This window comes from Lingula anatina, chromosome 7, assembly GCF_051362555.1.
Source record: "Lingula anatina isolate TDL-2025a chromosome 7, LinAna3.0, whole genome shotgun sequence".
Classification (NCBI taxonomy): Eukaryota; Metazoa; Brachiopoda; class Lingulata; order Lingulida; family Lingulidae; genus Lingula; species Lingula anatina.
Window position 1 is genome coordinate 2,519,198 of NC_141773.1, and position 21,231 is coordinate 2,540,428.

Genomic DNA, 21,231 nt, shown 5'->3' on the forward strand with positions numbered 1-21,231 from the left:
TTCATAATGAAAATGTGTATCCCCTTATGAAATTTTGACTCCCCCCCCCCCACAAAACTTCTAAGTTTATTAAAATAAATGTTATTTTATTTGAGTATATGACTTTTATGTTGCAGTATGCATAATGGAGGATACATTGGCAATTTTTGTTAGTTTGCAGGTGAAAATTTAATGATAAAATAAGAAAATTAAAAAAATGTATATTTTACCACCCAATGACTCCCCCTTGAAAAGGCTATTTAATATTTGATGTTTGGTGATCATTTCAACATCTTTCCCGTAAATATCATTATGAAGGATATATTGGAAGTATTTGAAAGTTGGTGGTAAAATATTGGGTGCAAAAATGAAAATTCATGAAAAATCTTCATATTCATACCCATGGGATTTGGACTACCATGAAGAAAAGGCCCTATTTTATATTGAGTCACCATACCATTGTTTCCACATGGTTTGCATTGTGACATATTTTGTTAGTATTTGAAAGTTTGGTGGTGAAATTTTGGTGAAAATTGATAACTTTTTTAACAAGTATTAATCTTACTTCCTGTACGATTTGGACTCACATAGCCTTTTCAAAGGGTCATTGGGTGGAAAAATACACATTTTTAATTTTCTCATTTTTTATGAATATTTTCAAAAAGTGCAAATGTATCCTCCATTATGCATACTACAAGATATAAGTTATAAATACTCAAATAAAATATGATTTATAAAGTTTTTTGAGGGGGAGTCAAAATTTCATGGGGGAAGTCAGATTTTCATGGGAGTCAGATTTTCATGTTACACCTGTACCGAACGATACAGAGAATCATATGTAACTTTGAGTTTGCAACATTATGTAAGGTAAAGAAGCACCTGTTTAATTATATGATCATAATAATAATTTTATTGAGCACAGATATGTTTTACATTAAAGGCTCTCCAACAACCTCAAGTAAATATAATAATAATAATAATAATAATAATAATAATAATAATAATAATAATAATAATAATGCTATATAACATACATTATAAGGCAATTCAGGTATATACAGCTGTATTTGACGCCATCATTTGCGTTTTAAGATATACGTATTAAAAACTTAGCTATAGCAGTCACAATCTGCGCAGAGGGTGCTGTAATGATGATTGACCTTGTTTGGTCCCTTGTTGATCAAGGTTTGACATAAAGTGCGCAGAATGTCTTAGAAACAGGTCAAGCACCTTGTTTATCACGTTGCACCCCGTCACACCTTGTTTACCACGTTATAATCGCGATTTTAGACACGGCCTATTTATAGTTTGCCGCATTATATTAGGGGAATCCCCTTAAATACAGTGTAGAGATCTGGGCAGAAAAACGTACCGGTATAATAGAATTCCTGCCAGTTACTTCCACAAGACCTTAAAAATAGTAACAAAACTTTGACTCTCGATATCTTTTTTATACTTTGGGACTGTTTTATCTCAGCGGCTCATCATATTACCGCAAACCAAAAGAAACTCGAAGTAATAACTATAGAAAGATACCGAACTGCGTAGAAAGGCACACACAATGATTGGCACTTGTGCCAACAGATAGCACAGGGAGCTTTCTTAAGGAGCATTCACAACAAATTGATCTACAGACTTATGCGGCTTGCTTTCAAAAGCACGCCATACTAGTTAGTCCGCGGACCAAATTGGTTGTTAATGCTCCCTTAGAATGTAGGCATTACCCGCACAAAACGAAGTAGATACTCCAGCGCAGTAGACTACTGCAATCATACTGCAAACATGCTTCAAATCTGCTTCGATGTGGGAGCTAATTAGCATATTTGAAACATGCTTCTATCATGCTGCTAATCTACTGCATTTATGCTCCTCCTCTGTACAAACCTATGCAATTTTTGAAGTAGAATTGCAGTAGGGTATACTGCATTTCTACTGCAAATATGCTCCACACCTCCACTGCGTTAATGCTTCTTTGCTACTTCGATACTACTGCATTTTCGTGCGGGTAAAATGAAAGCAAAACAATTCACTGGTTTATCAGGAACATCATAAAAATAGCACATTTTTATTTGTCTTTTTTTAGGCAGAAGTCTTGTACGAAATCCCCTGACCAGCAGAAGTTCTTGGAACGAAGACAAAATTTTATAAAATGTTGCATGTAATAAGATCATAAAATACATCTTAATAACATTAATGTTTGGCGATAAATTTAGTAGTACTAACTGGGCTGGTCCAGGTATGACTATGCAGGAAAAGTGGGAAAAAATCAAAGAGAAACGATTTGGAAAAAAATCCCATTTTAAATGTCAGTATGTAAGTTGTAAAGATATGGAAAACTAAGTCATACATGTATATGCACAGCACACATAAATATAATATAAACCAGTAGAAAAATATAATTATATATACAATAAAATTAACAAATAAATCTTACTTACTCTAAGATATGGATTATAAAAAAGCTGCACTAGAAGTACATTGAAATAGCACGTCAATAGGAACGATAGATGAATATAAATTGAATAATTATCTTATGGAATTTGTACAGTTGTTGTGGTGAGAATCCATTGTTACATTGTCGTTGACATTGTTTTCCCACTCACTCACTCACCACTGAAGTGATGTACTGGACTAGAATACATTACAGTTAGGAACTAAAGGACAGAAAACAATACAATAGTGATTAAAATGACATATCCTGCTGTCTTTGACTTGATATACAGGTGTAAATGTGCATTTGATTTGCGCTTTGTAATTAAATTTTTTTTATCACAGACTTAATTTGGCACGCGACTGGCGCAAGGATTATGTTTTCACTTCACATTGACGGAAATAGCCACACAGTTATCAATTATGACAGTGCAACCTCCAAAAACATGATTCGTTTTCTATTTTCTCGTTCATTCTCAATATTAGACTTAACTCTCTCTCTCTCTCTCTCTCTCTCTCTCTCTCTCTCTATATATATATATATATATATATATATATATAAGTGTGTGTGTGTGTGTGTGTGTGCGTGTGTGTGTGTGTGTGAAAACTAAGTTCAATGTTTGGAGGTTGTGGATTCTCAGGACGAGCACTCATCCATGTGTTCTAGCAGGTCTAGATGACTTGCGGCATCGAAATACTTGTGGCACGTTGGGCATCGAAGCCCTTCACTCATTTCAGTCCTCAAACCAAAACCACCAACGTCTTGTTTACTTCTCTCAATCACAAGTTGGAGCTCTGCTTCAGAATCAAGTCTCTCGTCAGCAACACCGCCGACGTCACAGCCATGTGATATACCGGGACCTTCTGATTGGTTCAACTTGTGCTGCTTGAGATTTTCGTCCAGTTTTTGGGAGACACTGCCTGTGGCCGCTGGACCATCAATGACGTCACAATCTTCTTCTAAATCCCCGGTGTCTGGGACAGTGCGGCCCCAGCAGGTTTCCCCACTTGGCCCTCGGCTACGTAGTCCATACGGTGTCTGCAAATAGGAAGTGAAACTGCTTTAGTTTGTGATTTTATTGCTTAATGTACAAAGCGAGACGAATGTTAACACTAAGTATAAACGCCCTCTGTACACCTTTAGTAGGCGTCTGACAAATGAAAATATTTAACGGAAGAACGGACATGGTTTCCCTTCATAATGAAACAGAATAGGATTTAGACTACTACTACATGTACAGATACTACTACTAGGCCTACTTCTTCAACTACTACCAATTCGACTACTATTTCTTCTTCTACTACTACTACATTGTACTACTACTGCTAATTAAAAGTTACGTAAGAAAACCCTCCCAATAATTATGTTATACAACTTTAAAAACCACAAACCTGGTTTCCGTAATATTTCTGTTTGTAGTTAATCAGCGCAGCCTCTCGTTGGTTGGCCATAGCTGTTGCTGCTGAATTTTCATACATGTCAAGCTGTAAAGGGGAAAAGTGTCTTCAAGGAGACGTCAAAAAGGCACGTGTGAAAGATTGGCATGCTACTTATATTACATGTATAAGCGGTCTTTTCATCAGTGTAAACTTTTCTATTACGGGAAAATTACAATTTTTCGTTTTCTTTCGTCTTTCGATCATCGAATTACCTTCATCCCATTTACATAATCACAAAAGGACAATAAAAACAAATATCTAAATGACAAAACAATAATGTCGATGTAAAATGTTATGCCTTACCTGGCGTTTAAGTAATTCCAACTGCGTCTCCAAATCTGAAATCTTTGACTGTGCGAGTTCACGATCTCGTCTCTCCGCCTCAAAATCTTCGGTACAAAGCCGGATCTGCTGTTTCAGCATCTCTGTGATGTCATCTTCAGCTCTGGAAGCGTTGCTCGATAGGTGGCGCACCTGTTCCTCCAGTTCTCCGATTCTTTGTTCTTTTTGGTTACATAATAGCTTGAACTTTCGTAGTTCGTCTTCAAGCTGCAATAAACGCAAATAAATCAATAAATAAACAATAATGATAATAATGCATCTTTCTACGAAGAAACGATCGCCAGCAAATCTGAACAACATCATCGGCTCTTTTGAACAGGGCTGCTTTATAATTTACTTCGAAAAATTTTAAGTTCTTACAGCAAAGTTTGTTCGGACTGCTAAGAGAAGTCTTTAGAATGTTCATGTAGAAGTTTAAATCTGTTAAACCAAAAAACAAGAATTATAGTCAGTTTAAAAACCTCGCACTGTGAAATGGGTGACACCATATTGGCTTATATTCCCCAGACATTGAAAAACGTATATGGAAGTCTAATTTAGTTGTCTCTTGTGCTTCCTAACTAAGTCAACATATTTCCCTTTTCCGCTTTATATTAGTATTAGGTTTGAAAAGGTCCAATCATCAAAATTATCAGGACTTTCATTTTAACTTCCTAGTTGATCTGGAAATCACAATTTGCGGGTGAAATTGTTTTATTTCAGCATGACTCAAAATATCTAATCGACTTACCGCTTCTTTTTCCTCCTGAATCGCATTCACTTTCTCTTTCGTAGAGATGAGTATTTTATCAATTTCTTTTTGCGTGTCCTCGTTAAGTTCACCTACTGGCGACTGTTTGGATCGGTCAACTTGACATTTCAAGCTGGATATTTGTCTCTGAAGTGTGACGACAAACGCATCCCTCTGGGAGTTATATACTTGCCACTTCATATTTGCCTGTACAACCTGACAGAAGAAAAAAATGAACAACAACTATGTTTTACATTGTGGAATGTTACGGAGAGGAGTAAGCTGGAAAACGATAGCGTGGTGATAAATAAATAAATAAATAAATAAATAAATAAATAACACGAACTTTGGACAGACAAAGTTGTTGCTAAATCTCTATGATGGTTTGCTATAAATACTGAAAAATCACCTCCTATTTGAGTCACGCGTGCAGGTGAATGATGGTTGCGTGTCCTCGGCCTAATCAAACTCTGGACCTTGAACTTTCGATCATAGCATTCAGATTTTGACCCAAATAGATAAAACCGTTCACGCCGACCTTGCGTGAGTACGCATGGTCTTTGTACATGTAATAAGGTAAACAGATAACCTTATGGACTCGACCCCTTTGCCCTCATCAACAATTGCTATCATGACTATGTTGTAAATTTCCAGCCAAAATATGTCGATATTCCAAGTACGTTTTCTCTCGGGGAAAATGTCAGGAAGAAATAATTTTTCAACTTCCTCTTATCCAATAGGCTGTATTGATATAAATATAAAAGTGAGTCTTATCTAAAGGGAAGCAATTGGTAACTTTACTTACCTCAGTTAACTGATTTCGCAGTTTGGCAATTTCACTTTCATAGCGCTGTCTTTCCTGAAGGGAAATTGAAAATGTTAAAAACTTGATCGTGCCCATGAAAACTAAATTAAAGGCAACACTATACATATATTCTAAAGTATATATATTTTCAAAATAAAAAACTAGTAACATAAGGGTAAACGAATTTAATTTTGAATGTGTATTGACTCGAAGGAAACCCATAGTTAATAAAAAGGCAAATTATTATTCTTCAATTTACCTTTTCAACAACGTCTTCCTTTTGTTTCTTTGAGTCCCCGGTTGCTCCCTTTCTCTCTAGCTGAATAACCAACGCCTTACATTGCTCTGCGGTCGCCCTCAACTGTTGCCTCAGCGTCTCTGTTTCTAGACTTAAAGAATGGTTTTCCTGTTCGCAATGGTGGCAGCTATGTTTCAGGTTTTTTAATTCTTCGCGAAGTCGGTGGATTTCTTGTAATTTCTCGTCTGGTGATGCGGCAAGGAGATGTTTCAATTGTCTGATTTCTTCCATCAGAGTTTCGTTCTTTACCTGAAAATACCACAACCTAAGGTAAGAAAAGCAATAAGTGATTTTTTGTATTTGTGTTGGGGGGGGGGGGGTACCTGAAAATTTACGATATTATGCAATTCTCCCCCCCCAACCAAAAAAAAAAAAAAAAACAAACTGAAAACCACGTCCCTCACCAATTTACAGTGTTAACTTATGTATGTCCCTTTCCTCTTCCCTCAGTCCCTCCCTCCCGAGCACTACTTTATACTTTCCTGTACTCTTCTGTACTGTACTGTACAACACTCACACATCAAAATAAAATCACTTCAGATAAGTTCATTTGCACTGATTATTAATCTCTCTACACACACCATTCTTTATTGGATAGTTCGACCACACTTGCTTGCTGTTCACGAATCATGTGACGTCTCACATTCTCTGTCTATATATAATATCTCAATCCCAATTACATTGCTCATCGATACACGTGGCTCTGAGTCCTCATGGACCATTTCACATTAGGCTTGACGAATCATCACACGATGCCTTGATTTTGTTTAAAAAAGGTTACATTCAAACCCGTGGGAGGAGCCACGTCGCACGTGAACGATAAGAAAGTGGTCTGACTCAGTGTCACACACCCCAGGGGAAAGAAACACAGGGGGGTACATTTCGCAAGCACAAAAGTCAGCCAGGAATCAAACGTGCCTCAATTGTATTAACAGACCTGTATATGTTGACCCCACTATTATACAATATGTATACTCTACAAATAAAAAAGCCAACAATAGACGCATGACTCAGCACAAAAAACGTGCTTTTTGTTTGATGGGTAACAAAGCACGGGGGGGGGGGGGGGGGGGGGGGGGATTACTAAGTGATTGCGACACATATTCAAACATTAATATCATATCTAAGTAGGAAAATTAAATATAAGTTCTTATGGTGGAGCAATACCTCTCCGTGACAATGAGATTAAGTGAATCACGGGGTCAAAATTTAGGCGTGTGTCCTCGTATCTAGGGGATGAATGAATTTGCGGGTCTAAGCTTGCCTTCTTTTCACTAACACAGTCATATATATGTCAGTTTATTTGGTATATATAATAAATGTGTGGCATCCATCATATCAATATTTTATCGTTTTAATCCTGATCTTAACATTGTCATACATTCACCACATTTCCCATTTCAGCATTTGAAGGTGATAAACTGCACATATTTTTTCCAGAGCAATTGAAGGATTTTGATCCGAATTCTTTGTCAAGAGAGTTATTGCCATTAAGTATTGCTAGGATCGATGAAGCAGAATCGACAATGTGTTACTTTGCCGTCCATGTGAACTTTTAACAAATTAAAAAAATAAAATTTATCATGATACTAAGGGCTTTAAATTTGAACAGCTTTCTGATCATGTTTCCAGTTTTTTTAGGTGTGAGTTTAACAGGAGTTTAGGTTTAACAGGGCCTACCCTGAGGTCATTTCCCAGTTACAAAGTCAAAATAAATCCTGTTGTCTGTATCTCGTATCAGACCCTATACTTCAGATGACGTGCTCAACTGAATGTACACCTGGCTAATAGCAGATCCCCTCTAATATCTGGGGCTTTGAAAATAGTATATAAAGTTAAAGTATATGTTATAAAGTAATTTTGTAACTCTGGTCCGCTTGTTGTCTGAATCTGTTGAAAAATTATCATATCTTTGAACTTGTACACTATTTTTATTTAGAGATCCAGATATTAGAGGGTGGCTACCATGTCCTTTGATTCCCTGTACTACAGGGGACTAAACAAAGTATTTTTAAATAATCTCCTTAAAAGGAGATCGATATTGTTGACAGTAAACTTCTAACTACAGCCACATTATTTTACTTACCTGCAGTTCTGAGAAACTTGGAGTCTGTATGATATCCTCATAGTTATCAGTCGGGACACTAGAAGCACTCAACTCTGTCGGCAAGCTCATCGAATGTTCCCGATGTTTCCCGAAGTCCCTGACTTCCATGTCACCCCCTGTGTCCAAGTTTTTGTTGGAACTCACAGGGACATTAAAACAGCTTGGTAAACTTAACGTGTCCTCGCTGTTAAACACCGGTAGACCAGCTGACAGGGGACTTGGCTCCACGTGCTCCGTGGGCGTTGGCGGAGGCGTCGGGGTCTCATGATTTCTCCCCCGCCCCTTGGACCCTTGCGTGGCGACCGACTGAGAACTCTTTTCGATACGAGTTTCGCGATGTTCCATAAACATGTGTATTGACTTGACTTGGTGTGATTTTTGAGTTTCAGAAGTTTACCTGTATAATAAGTCAAATTGTGGGTTAGTCTGTGTGTACTGGTATATATAGACATACACTGCGTAAATTATACCAATGTTATGCAAGGCTTCCTTGGGTATTTCTGTTTAACAAAAAAACCCATACTGCGCAACAACATAAATTTTCTGCTGATATTGACAGAAATGGGCGACCAAGGTTGTCTAAAATCAATGTCGGACAGTGATGCAACATTAAAGTGAATTTAATGAATCAGCCCATCAAACCATTTGAACAATTGCTCATAAGAAATCTTTTTTAATCCTATCCTCTGGTGACCACGTCAAACTGAGTATTTCACACCAGTAGATTCAATTTGTTACGAAGTTCACAACATTACGATAAATCTTATTATATTCACGTAAAACAGTTAAATGTATAATACTTTAGAGTTAATAAAGTGCGCAGAATGTCTTAGAAACACGGTACTCACCTTCTTTGTCGCGTTGCTATGTTTGATTGCGAATTTGCGATGTTAACCTCGAACCCTATTTATATGTAACATTAGGGGAATCCCCTTAAATATATATAGGTCATGAGTACTGTAAACCGGTACTATCTAGATCCTTCTAGATGAACATTAACACAAAGACAAATTTAAAATAGAACTAAATTTTTGACTCTCCTCTTTGGGATTTTTATCTCATTCAACTTTGTAATTATTTAGAAGTTCCTCTTTTTTTCTGAAAAAATTAATGAATTTCCGTTGTTGATTTTTTACTTTTTATTCTATGTAATTAGTTTCTTTCGTTAAGTACTAAAATTCCAAGTGTAGGGCTACATGTAGACTCAGGTTTTTTATATTTATCATATATATTAAACTTTAGTAAAATGGAATATTGTTTATTTCATGTTATTATATTTTAAAGTAAAATGTGCTTTCTTTTTCATATTGAAACCGAAATTATTTTATTTTAGACTTAGAAATGACTGGTTTTCTAAAAGAATGCCACAGAAACGTGAATGGGCATTTCTATTATATTCTTTCATCTTTGTTTCCCACCTAAAAGCATTTCTTTAAAATTAACTATTTAATAATTAAAAAATGAACCGAACAAAGAACTAAAAATATTTCAAATGAAAAGCCAGATAAAAATAAGATCAACTTGAATAAAAAGAAAACAATGGATATATTAATTAAGCAATTTAGTATCTTCAGTATATAGAATAAAAACTAGTTCAATATAATCTTTGAATAGTTAATTTATCTTTGAAACACACTAAGTTACTTGCTAATTGGTCATTTAATAAAGTAATTAATAATATGTATTATTGAATTATCAAACTGATCAATAAAATGAATAGCTATTGAATCAATAAAGGGATAAATAAATTAATGGGTCAACAGATTAAGAATGAAATACAATAACAATAATTAATATTAAGGAATCGTGTCCTATTAATTTATGCAAAGAGGACTATTTCCCGAGAAAGAGAGGTGACAGTTCGGTGAACATGTTTCATCTTGTATTAGCTTTTCCGAATCAGATTTATTACGGCTTAAGAAAATTTTTATATATCATAAACACTGCATTTTATCCTGCAGTGCAGTGGATTGAGAGATTATAAAATATTCCTGTATGTGGCAGTGATCTTGACTATCTGGTAAAAATATATATGGCCTACAAGCCAAATTATTGTCCAATTTTTATATCAAATACGCGGCAACCGCTTTGATGCCGTTCTCCTACCGTAGTATGTGGTGTAGATTTATGAATATTTTTACGAATTTCATTTAATTGCACCATGAAGAACCTATGTGGATGTGAGTCATACTGTATGCTAAATTATTGTGGCACTTGACTGTCACAGAGCAGTGATGTGTCGCTGTCTTCATACACAAACACACACATACATACTTAACACATACATACAAATATTGAAAAGGTGGAATTTGACCAAGACACTTCATTTTTCTCTTCGACCGTTCAGGCACAGTCAATCAAAACATACAGTGTACGCGTAAAACAAAATAGAAACAACTCCTGTTTCTAAACAAGAGTTGCACCCATAAGACAATTTTCAAAAGACACAGAGATCAGTTTGAAGACGATGGGCTGAGCATGGGAAGTTCGTGTCGATTTACACCAGGTAAACCTGGTTATGTTGCTATCTGAAAGCTTGGGGAATTCCCCTTTTCTTTGTGAAAAAAAAACTAACCCATACGTGCACTACGTCATCAAGAAATTTCCGTTTCTTTCGCATCAAAAACACTTAATTTTTCTATTTTCGTTGTTTATTTTCGCTGACATATTTGTTTTAAATAGGTCCAATAATTTTCATAAACTTGGGTATTTTTTAAATAAAAGGTTTGAAAGATGAAATTAAAGTGTAATCATTTTTTTAAATGATAAGAAATTAAGTGCTGAAGCGATCGCCATGTAGGCCTATATTGATGTAAAAGATATGGTGCACATGTAAATATTCTTTATTTAATATTTTACTAGTTACATATATGTTATAATTGAGTCACGATTACCAGATTTAGATACTCTTGCCAGTTCTGCTCAAATGTTTTCTTTATTTTAGACTTTATTCATAAAAATGTTCAATAATAATAATAATAATAATAATAATAATAATAATAATAATAATAATAATAATAATAATAATAATCTTTATTGGAATAATGCAACCCGAAGGTTGAAGTTATACATATAAATATACTTTATTTATTTATTCATTTATTTATTTACCATTAAGTCAGAGAAGCCTGGTCATTTTTGGCCCTGTTGCACACTACACAGGTAGTCGCTCTCACCACCCTGGGGAGTCACAATTGACGTGTTATGTCAAATTAATAAACCAATACATTATTTTATGGCAAAATAACAAGGGCGGCTCGTATTGTGGGTCTGTTGAAGTCTTCTTAATAAAATGGAAATATTACGATTATCACGGTTATACTACTGGTTAACATTTGATGTGGATATCATAACAATATGAACCTCCGAAACAAAAGAGTGGTGTCCCCCACCCAAACCTGTTCCTCCATTGCCTGGTTATATGTAGATCATGAACCTAACGGTGAGCTTCCCAAACCCTCATATGTGTCAGCATTGTCCTTGACAATAAATAAATAAACAAATAAATAAATAAAATAAAATAAAATTGGGTCTGGTCGTGTTCATGATAAGCACAGCACAAAAAATAACTTCGAAAACGCCTGGTGGAATTTTCAAAAAATTATTCGTATTAACATCACCCCATCCCTATTACAGTTGAATAGTACTGATTAAGACAAAATCATACAGGTAAGGATTAAAACAATTAACAATATTTATTTTTTAATAATGTAATGTGTATTACTTAAATTATAGTTTACAACAAATAGGAATGTTGACAATCACATCATTATCTGTGCCTGAAAATTGATGAAAACAAAAGGGAGAAGCGCTTAGTACATTAGTATATCATTTGGCTACAACAAACGCATACCATATACCATTTCACAGAGAACTTTTTTCTCAATTACAGTACAAGAATGGAACCTTTCTAAATGCTTGCCAAAGTTTTCAAACTAAAAAGTATTACACGTAGAGCAAAACCGCTTTTTTGTTGAAGAACCCGTTGTCTAACATACTTTAAAAAAGGGTGTTTGTCAAAGTTAATGGCATTAAGGGGACAGCAAAATTTCTTCGGTAGAACTTAAGTTTTTATGAAAATGGCTCGCAGCTTTATTTGTGAGTAATAAGTAACTTTTCCTCTCTCTCTCTCTCTCTCTCTCTCTCTCTCTCTCTCTCTCTCTCTCTCTCTCAAAAAAAAAAAAAAAAAAAAAAAAAAAAAAAAAACTACACTTTGTATAAACTAGATACAAATATTTAGAATACAGTTCTTATACTCTGTCATATATTGAATAAGAAGCTTTGTGGATTATGTTTCAAGGAATTTGAAAATGAAGCACATTTTATACTGAAAAGCGCCATACACAAAGAAAAATCAATGTCACTGAGCTACACTAGTTTTAGTACCCTAGTTAAATAATATATCTCAAGCTCAGAGTCATTGTTAAATACACTTGAACACACACATATAAAAGCAGGGATGCATAATAATAATAATAATAATAATAATAATAATAGTAGTAGTAGTAGTAGTAGTAGATTTATCGCACATATGACTAACATAGTGTCTGAAATAGCAGTTAAAGTGTAGGCCCACACCCAAATAACATTGTAAACATTGCCGAGAGTCGGAAAAAAAGAGAGATGCAAAAAAGTAATGGAATTTTACAGATGTTCCTGAAGGACAATCACTTAAGTCAAGATGGTGATTTATTAAAAGAAGGTGCAACATCCATTTTAATGTCATGAAACCGTTTTCCCAGAAAATTTTGCATATGTATATCTAAGACAGGGCCGTAGCCTCCGGGGGGCAGGGGGGGCAGCTGCCCCCCCTGGAATTTGGAATTTTACACACCACACCCTCCCCCCTCGGTAGCTTCGCCCCCTCGTGTCCGCTTACTGCCCCCCCTGGCATTTTGCTCAGGCTACGGCCCTGTAAGATCAGCGTTGCAAATTATTTTACGTACAATATTGGACGTTATTTACCTTATTATGTCCAAGGCACAATGTATATGAAACAAGAAGTAGAGGGTTATGAATATTATCTCTGATATACATTATTTATTTACGTTATTAACTTATTATCATGGGAATTCTTTAACCAAATACAATTGTTATTAAAACTTAGTTCTTATAGTGCTTAGTGCTTATATAGTGCAATTTTGTTCTTACAGTGCCATTAAGCACAACTTATACATTATCACATGATTCTTGGTGCATTAGACGAGTTTGAAAATGCCGTCTCCAAAGTGACGATATTTCATCACCGCTTCAAGCTTCCCGTTGCCACCATGCCCGTCTTCTTTACCATTTTGGATTCCAAATCCACTGGCTTTCACGTACAAGATCTTCAGGTTGTCAGAGACGTAACCCTCCAACTTCACCGGACGCATATCACCCAGGGCAAATGAGCAGATGTCTGGCAGATCTACGGCAGTAAGACGCTGGTATTCTTCCGCTGACATTCCATACACTTTGCACAGCTCCTCTACATAGTGCTGCTCAATGATCTCTGCAGGGAGAAAAAAAAACTAACTTCAGACAATATAGAACTGGTGGAGCTTTTCTAGTGATTTTTTAATCATGAGAAACACAGGGTATCATTATTTTAAGTCGACAAGTATGTTCTGGACCCAAATATACAAAACAAAACAAATGACGGGTCAAGTTTTATTCCCTTCGGCGACGGGAGAGAAACACCCTGAGTAACCGTTTTAATAATTTTGGCATGAAGAATCATGTGCACGTGAGTTTTGCTGATGCTTGACTCACCTGCCGTCTTAACCAGCTGTGCAGCTCTCAAGAAGCCAATCAATATTTTCACTGACGCTTCTGATGTCTTACTTCTCCACAAGGAAAGCATCTGGAAGCGTTGCTCCCAAGCGTTTCGTTGGTGGTTCATGTCAATGTCATCTATTTCTACGTCTCCAATACCAAGGTGATCTCTTGCCAACATGCGGCAATCGTCCAATTTGATGTGATCACATAACCTGAGGAAGGCTACTTTGAGGAGGTGGTCCTGATGAAGAGAAAGTAAAGAGTAGGAAAGATATTATAACAAACCTACACAATAACCTGGGTAATAAATACATTATGCGATCATTTAAATTATACTTAAGTCGCCGCATCTTTAATGGGAAAGCGTGAATAGTATTTTTTTATAAAACAGAAAATCTGGATTTGAGAGATATACCGTGTTATTCTTCACTGATACTTCATGTTACTGTGTAAATACTGTATAAAGGACATACCGAGACCTTGTAAAACGAAAAAAAAAACAATAATAACAGAAAAGAATGAATACAGTCACAGAAGAATTAATATATTGGGTACTTAAGGTTGCTGTAGAAATGTTTGCTGAAAACTCTGATATACCTGAACACCTGGGTTGTTAAATCGACACAGGTATTCTGCAATCGCTGTTAGGCCCTTCTCTTTTGCAAGCGTGAACGGGGTTGCTTTCTTCTATAAATTAGAATACAACAGTTGATCTCACCCTAGAGTGTCTATTCATCCATCCCTCATCTATCTATCTATCTATCTATCCCAGATACTGTTAACCACTTTAAAGTTATTATCAAAATAACTAAGTAAAGGTCAAGATAAAAAACTAAACAGAGCAATCTTTTAAACATTATGAAAAGGGTAGGCCTATAACTGATTCCGTGATGTTTACAAAACAACTTTTGTCTTTTCCTGACAATGAGTCTGGACTGCAGTGCATTTCCATTAGTACACGTATTTTAGCTAGTATCATTTATATCGCTTTACATTTGTTTACTTACGGCAAAAGATATCAAACAAAGAGTATTAAAGAATGGAGAAATGATCTATTGCCAAGTTGTGTGATAAATGACAGTCGACACACACCTAAGCATACGTCTTTTAACACACTAACCCTATCTGATACGTTGGGATCCGCCCCGTGCTGGAGGAGAAGCTGGATACACTGTGTAGCACCATGTTCTGCAGCCAAGTGTAGTGGTGTACGTCCTATCTGTGGGTTTTAAAAACGTGACAATTTTGATGTATAATTAGTTGATTTTAATTAGTCATATTTCATTATTTTATTTTCACATAGTTCACTGTTTGTAAATAGTGTTTGGTCATTATGATTGGTCATTAGGCCTTATAATAATATCTATTCTATTAAGTCAGTAGGCCTAATTATCAATTGTATGAAGGACGTTGAATGTATATGTATATGTTGCTGTTGTGATGAGAAACTGTAAGATTTGGCTGCAAAATAAATGTCACAGTGAATTGATATAATGTTTTAATACTTAAGTTCAAAAAAGGCACACACCCAAGCATACGTGGACTCACTTACCGCATCCTGTTTATTGGGATTAGCCTTATGTTGGAGGAGAAGCTGGACACATTGTGTGGCACCTCGCTGTGCAGCCAAGTGTAGTGGTGTACGTCCACGTGCACTCTGTGGATTCAAAAATTATGATAATTTTAATGCAAAATATGTCTTTATTTTATGATCATTCGTCTATATTCTCATATTATTTAACAATTTACTGTATATCAATAGGGTTAATGTATGACATTTAGACCTTACTTATTGATTTTAGTCCGGATCATTTTGCGATATGAAATTTAAAGATTTGGCAACAAAATTGTGTAAATAAATGTGATTTAAAGTTACATACAATGTATTCACAGTAATGTTAAAACAGCGTACATACCAGAAGGAAAAAACTCTTCCCTTCGCACTGTATATTGGGATCAGCCCCGTGCTGTAGGAGAAGCTGGACACACTGTGTGGCACCTCGCTCTGCAGCCAAGAGAAGTGGTGTACGTCCTAACTGTGGATTTTAAAAACGTGATTGTGTTGATGCATAATTACTTTGTTCATTAGTCATATTTTATTTTAACACAGTCCACTTTTTGTAAGTAGCATTTATGGGTGGTCATCAGGCCTTATAATAGTAGCTATTCAAAGTCCTTTATTATCGATTGTAGGAACGACTTTGAATGTCTTTTGCTTTTGTCATGGGATATGATAGGATACAGAAGCAAACTACAGTATGTGTTACAGTGAATGTGTTTTTTTAAAGTTTGATATAATGATTTAATAATAAAGTTTAAACAAACCACACACCCCAAGCACATTTCCACTCGCACACTTACCTCATCCTGTATATTGGTATCTACCCCCTGCTGGAGGAGAAGCTGGACACACTCTGTGGCACCTCGCTTTGCAGCCAAGTGTAGTGGTGTACGTCCATCTGCATCCTGTGGATTCAAAAATTATGATAATTTTGATGCAACATCTGTCTTTATTTTATGATAATTAGTCTATATTCTTATATAATTAAATAATCTACTGTATGTAAACAGGGTTTATGTATGATCATTAGTCCTTACTAATTGATTTAAGTCCGGAATATTTGGCGATGTGTCAATGAATGTGGTTTAAAGTAAAATACAATGTATTGATAGTAATGTTATAACAAAGTACACACCCATGATATCCCTTTGCAACGTATATTGGGATCTGCCCCGTGCTGGAGGAGAAGCTGAACACACTCTGTGGCACCTTGCTCTGAAGCCAAGTGTAGTGGTGTCCTACGTCCCCACTGTGGGTTTAAAAAACGTGATAATCTGGGTGCATTATAAGTTATTTTCAATTTGTCCGTTTTCATTTTCACACAGTCCACTGTTTGTAAATAATGTTTATGACTGGTCATAAAGCCTTATAATAATAGCTATTCTAAGTCCGTAAATATCAATTGTAGAAAGGACGTCGAATATACGAGGGTTGATTGATAAGTAGTGAGTCTCATATAGAAGGCGTACACATTTTACAAGTATTTTTCTTAATTTTTCAACATAGTCTCCTTGAGTATCTATACACTTTTGCCAGCGAGTTTTGAGAGCCTCTATGCCACTTTTATAGAAAGCCTTCTCTGGGCCGTTCAGAAACCCCTCCACTTCACGTATGATGTCATCATCTGACGCAAAGTGAGTACCTGAAATGGCCTTTTTCAATTTGGGAAATAGATAATAGTCAGAGGGAGCAAGATCAGGCGAATAAGGTGGATGTTCTATCAGTTCAAAGCCACACTCGTTGATTGCAGCAATGGCAATGACAGACTTGTGAGCAGGGGCATTTTGCAAAAGTCACTTGCCTTGCTTATTTGAGAGTGCTACCTCGTCGACATAAACTAACCAAATGACACCAAACTTCGGCTACACCCCATTAAATAGTCAGGGAATAGAAGGGCTGAAAAGGGATATCCCTGCTTAACCCCTTCCACACGAGGATTACTACTTATCAATCAACCCTCGTATTTGCTTTTGTCATAGGAAATTGTAAGATTTGGCAGCAAAATAAATGTCACAGTGAATATTTTCGTACGTTTGATATAATGTTTAAAGTCCTTATTAATCTATTGTAGGAAGGACGTTGAATGCATGTTGCTTTTGTTATGGGGAATTGTAAGATTTGACAGAAAAGTAAATGTCACAGAGAATATTTTAAAAGTTTGATATAATGTTTTAATAGTAATGTTTAAACAGACCACACACCTAAGCATACTCACTTACTTACCCAATTATCATGTATATTCGGATCCGCCCCGTGCTGGAGGAGAAGCTGGACACACTGTGTGGCACCTTGCTCTGCAGCAAAGTGAAGTGGTGTACTTCTTAACTGTAGGTTTGAAAAATATGCAGCTTTTACTTAGCAAAATTATTCTTACTTAATACAAAAACATTTATAAGTACACCATTTTTATAAATAGAGATAAATTAAATTAATGCATGATTATAAACACTACGTTCCTACAATTTTTGTCCTGAAAATATATATTTTAGGCTGAACAATGTTTAAGCTAGAGGACGTCAAATAGTTTCACATTTTGATTAGACACTGAAAGATGAATTCATCACCAGGTCAATTGTGTTCATATCCAAGGTCCCGTCTCTCAGTAGCTTCGTTAACCTCTGCAAGTCTTTGACCAGAACAGCTTCGAAGAGATCCACTACAGACATCCTGGCGGTTGACTTAATTCACTGAAGAACACATATAGAGTATTACACGACAATGCCCCCCGTTTTTCTGCGTACACACTTAAAGCGAGATGACCTAAAAAAAAGTCTCTCATAATACAATTAAGCTGGCCCGATTGCACTGAAAGCAATTTAGCAAGAAGCACACCAGAGTTACATCGATCCAGCTAGTACGATCGGATTTTTGAGAACGCAGTCTTAGTTTCAACTCTTAAAAGATCAATAATTAGTACAGTTCAAACTCTCGTTATTCGTTCTCTGCGCATCAAGAACTACATCAAAACACTTATCTGACTTGAAAGGGTGTCAGTACTTTTCAGCTCTTGGACCTTGTGATATGTTGTACAGTGATGTAAAAATGTAAATATTGTACTTATATGTGCCTAATTATATTTGCATTTTACTGATCATAGTAGTTCCAGGGGGAGATTTTAAGGGGAATCCCCCTCCCTCCTGCACAGATTTTGTGTAGTTCAAAAATAGCTAGAAAACGAGACAATTATCATATGACCGAAACGGCTTCTTTAGTCGGCAAGTTTCTTGGATGGTAGAATCTAAAGAGGCACAGTAGTGATAGAAAGTATTAAATATGAGAAAAGAACGGCAGAGAGATAATGATGGGCAAATAGCCCTCAATCTAAGGCGTACAATGTAGGTGCAAAGTGAAAGTACCTGTTGTACAGGTATCTTAGTCTTTTTTTGGTCGTTTAAATGTAACCTCACATTAACGACGGTATTTGTGTGTAAGAAAAGTCATGAATACTAAAATAAAAGAAATGTTTTACATCCAACCCAACAATCCTGGAGAATAATTAACCTAACTTACCGCAGATACAAATGGCGTCTGGCGCTCTTTGTTGTGGAAATCCCAGGATATTTTAGTCCCTGTTATTCCCCTGTTTCGTTGATGACGTTATAATAGTCACAACTAGCACATTCACGGAAGGGTGCGCTATCACACTCGTGTTTATGAAGTTAAACCGTTATGGCAGTAATCTGTGTCCGTCGAGTGTAACTTCGTATTAATATGCAAACGCACTGTATAGTAAGCTATAGATAATGAAAATCCAAAAGTTTGTTAGATCACCTAGTCTGTGTAGTGGTGCATGTCATAAGGTAAATAGGATCAGATATTACCGGTAAGAGTCCCTTTGTGTCTGTAGGTGTGTGTGTGTGTGGGGTGGGGGGGGGGGGGATTGATCACTATTTATAATTCAAAACAAAATCACCAATCTTAATTCACACTAATGGGAACTTTTTCATATCTACCTGATAATGCGAGAAAAAATCCTGAAAATTGCGAATCACTGGGTATAAGGAAAAAAAGCCGCACGGGTGTAATGTACGTGCTTAACGAATCAGGGCCCCCTTGACCCCCCGATGCCACTGAGAATTGATATAAATATACAATGTTTTAGTTCTAAAGGCATGTTATGGTAAAATACTTTCTTTTAAAGAAAATTAATTGCATCTCAATAAATTAATTTAGATATGTGACGTTACACAGTTATTTACTTTTTTCTTGCATTCAAAATACTGGATGTTTTCGCTTGACTTGGACGAGTTGCAGTGCTTGTTAACCTTGTGATATGCTCTACAGTTGACGATGTAAAAAACTGAACTTATATAGAAGTGTTTAATTATGTTTGTATTGTGCAGATCATAACTTATGCCCATGGGAAGATTTTACGGGGAGTCCCCTCCTGCGTACATTTTGTGTAGTCTAAAAAAGTAATAATAAATTTAAAACAAAAACAAAAAAACTAGGAAACAATACAATTAGTCTACGATCTAAACGGCTTCTTTAGTCGGTACGTGTCTTGGACGGAATCATTTAAGTAGGTAAAGAAGTGCGAGAAAGTATTACACATTAGAAGAGAAATAACAGAGAGGGAAATAATGGGCAAATACCCCTCGATCCTATACATAAAATGTAGGTCCAAAGTGAAACTATCTGTACCTGTACCTATGCCTTTTATGGTCGTTTAAATGTACCCCGGTAACTCCACGCTAACGACAGCATTCGTGCGTTAGAAAAAACATGAATATTCAACTGAAAGAAACGTTTTAAATTCAACTATCTTGGATAATAATTAACCTAACTTACCGCAGAAGCTAATGGCGTCTGGCGTTATTTGTCGTGGAAATACCAGGATATTTTCATCCTCGGGATTTCCCTCTTTCGTTGCTGACGTCATAATAGGCTAAATTAATCAGCACATCGATAGAAGAGTGCACTATGAATAGGAAATTATGTACTAGTAGTTGTGGCATCACCTAGTTATTTGCGTTTTATTCTTGCATCCAAAACACTGAATGCTTCCGTTTTCGTTGTTTTCGTTGTTACTGACGCCTTTTTTATGGATGAAATTATTTTCGAGTACTCTGGTCGCAGGTTTCTATGGATGAATTAAAAGAGTCAATTTTCTTCATTGGATAATTTGTTAAGTACATGGATGATATATGATGACTATGCGGTGAACCGATGGTTTTTGTATATCTTCTATTAAGACGACAGATTTATTGTACACAGGACATTTACCGGTATGTCTCTAGCTAATTATGTGCACTTTTCTGTACCGTGATTGTGTCAGGATCATGGCAGGGACATATCTGTGGATATGCAGAAGTTAGTATTTATTTATTTAGAAGAATAAGAAGGGATGGCACGTGTCGTAAGGGTCTATTGAAGTACATATAAAATGGAAATCAAATGTTGTGATGGATAGCTGAAATAGGTTTATTTCTACGAATAAGGTGAAAAACACTATAATCATAGTACTGGTAAACATTTTAGTGAATATCGTTATTAAGTGTAGGCTAAGTCGTGTGCCATGTCACGTTGACGCGAGTTTTCTCTACTTTCGCCACCTGGTACATGTATGTACGGCCAGTTAACTCTCAGCACAGGCGGTATGTCTTACCCATTTGTTTTTCAGCACACTGCATCCTTAATACGGAAAGTCAATCGCCGTTAGGCTAATGATCTTGATATACATGTTACAAGGCAATGGAGGTGCCGAGGGGGGTACAGTGATCACATGCACCCCTCGCCCCTTACCTTGGTGGGTATCGCCCTCTCCTCCTTCAACATTTTA

General features: G+C 36.1%; 2 protein-coding genes across 3 annotated transcripts; both read right to left on the minus strand.

Annotated features, from left to right (window-relative positions):
- Window positions 1-2,009: 2,009 nt before the first annotated feature.
- LOC106167773 (uncharacterized) lies at window positions 2,010-8,566 on the minus strand. Its single transcript, XM_087016883.1, has 7 exons — window positions 8,111-8,566; window positions 5,986-6,273; window positions 5,727-5,780; window positions 4,922-5,137; window positions 4,153-4,398; window positions 3,802-3,894; window positions 2,010-3,448 (listed from the first exon to the last, which is right to left on the minus strand). The coding sequence occupies exons 1-7, from the start codon at window positions 8,480-8,482 to the stop codon at window positions 3,047-3,049; spliced, it is 1,671 nt and encodes a 556-aa protein (XP_086873009.1). The 5' UTR covers window positions 8,483-8,566; the 3' UTR covers window positions 2,010-3,046.
- A 2,576-nt stretch (window positions 8,567-11,142) lies between these two features.
- LOC106153216 (uncharacterized) lies at window positions 11,143-18,157 on the minus strand. 2 transcript variants are annotated; one of them, XR_015335548.1, is made up of 11 exons: window positions 18,014-18,157; window positions 17,673-17,774; window positions 16,585-16,698; window positions 16,250-16,354; window positions 15,805-15,924; window positions 15,441-15,545; window positions 15,009-15,107; window positions 14,486-14,575; window positions 13,883-14,129; window positions 13,097-13,622; window positions 11,143-11,610 (listed from the first exon to the last, which is right to left on the minus strand). XR_015335548.1 is itself a non-coding variant. In XM_087018238.1 (10 exons), the coding sequence occupies exons 1-10, from the start codon at window positions 18,113-18,115 to the stop codon at window positions 13,330-13,332; spliced, it is 1,377 nt and encodes a 458-aa protein (XP_086874364.1). In that variant the 5' UTR covers window positions 18,116-18,157; the 3' UTR covers window positions 11,623-13,329. The 2 variants fall into 2 exon arrangements, 1 of the variants encoding a protein (XP_086874364.1); XM_087018238.1 differs by lacking the exon at window positions 11,143-11,610 and having other exon boundaries at window positions 11,623-13,622.
- Window positions 18,158-21,231: the final 3,074 nt, after the last annotated feature.

Bases quoted from the DNA above. Each gene is read 5' to 3' on its own strand.
- LOC106167773 (XM_087016883.1), bottom strand. From the start codon at position 8,482: ATGTTTATGGAACATCGCGAAACTCGTATCGAAAAGAGTTCTCAGTCG. The intron at 6,274-8,110 runs GTAAGTAAAATA...TGGTATTTTCAG, and splicing joins CAAGTTTCTCAGAACTGCAG to GTAAAGAACGAAACTCTGAT. The intron at 3,449-3,801 runs GTTTGTGGTTTT...TCCTATTTGCAG, and splicing joins AGAAATATTACGGAAACCAG to ACACCGTATGGACTACGTAG.
- LOC106153216 (XM_087018238.1), bottom strand. From the start codon at position 18,115: ATGTCTGTAGTGGATCTCTTCGAAGCTGTTCTGGTCAAAGACTTGCAG. The intron at 16,699-17,672 runs GTAAGTAAGTGA...TTAAACCCACAG, and splicing joins CGAATATACATGATAATTGG to TGGGGACGTAGGACACCACT. The intron at 15,108-15,440 runs GTAAGTGAGTCC...TAAAACCCACAG, and splicing joins ATCCCAATAAACAGGATGCG to ATAGGACGTACACCACTACA.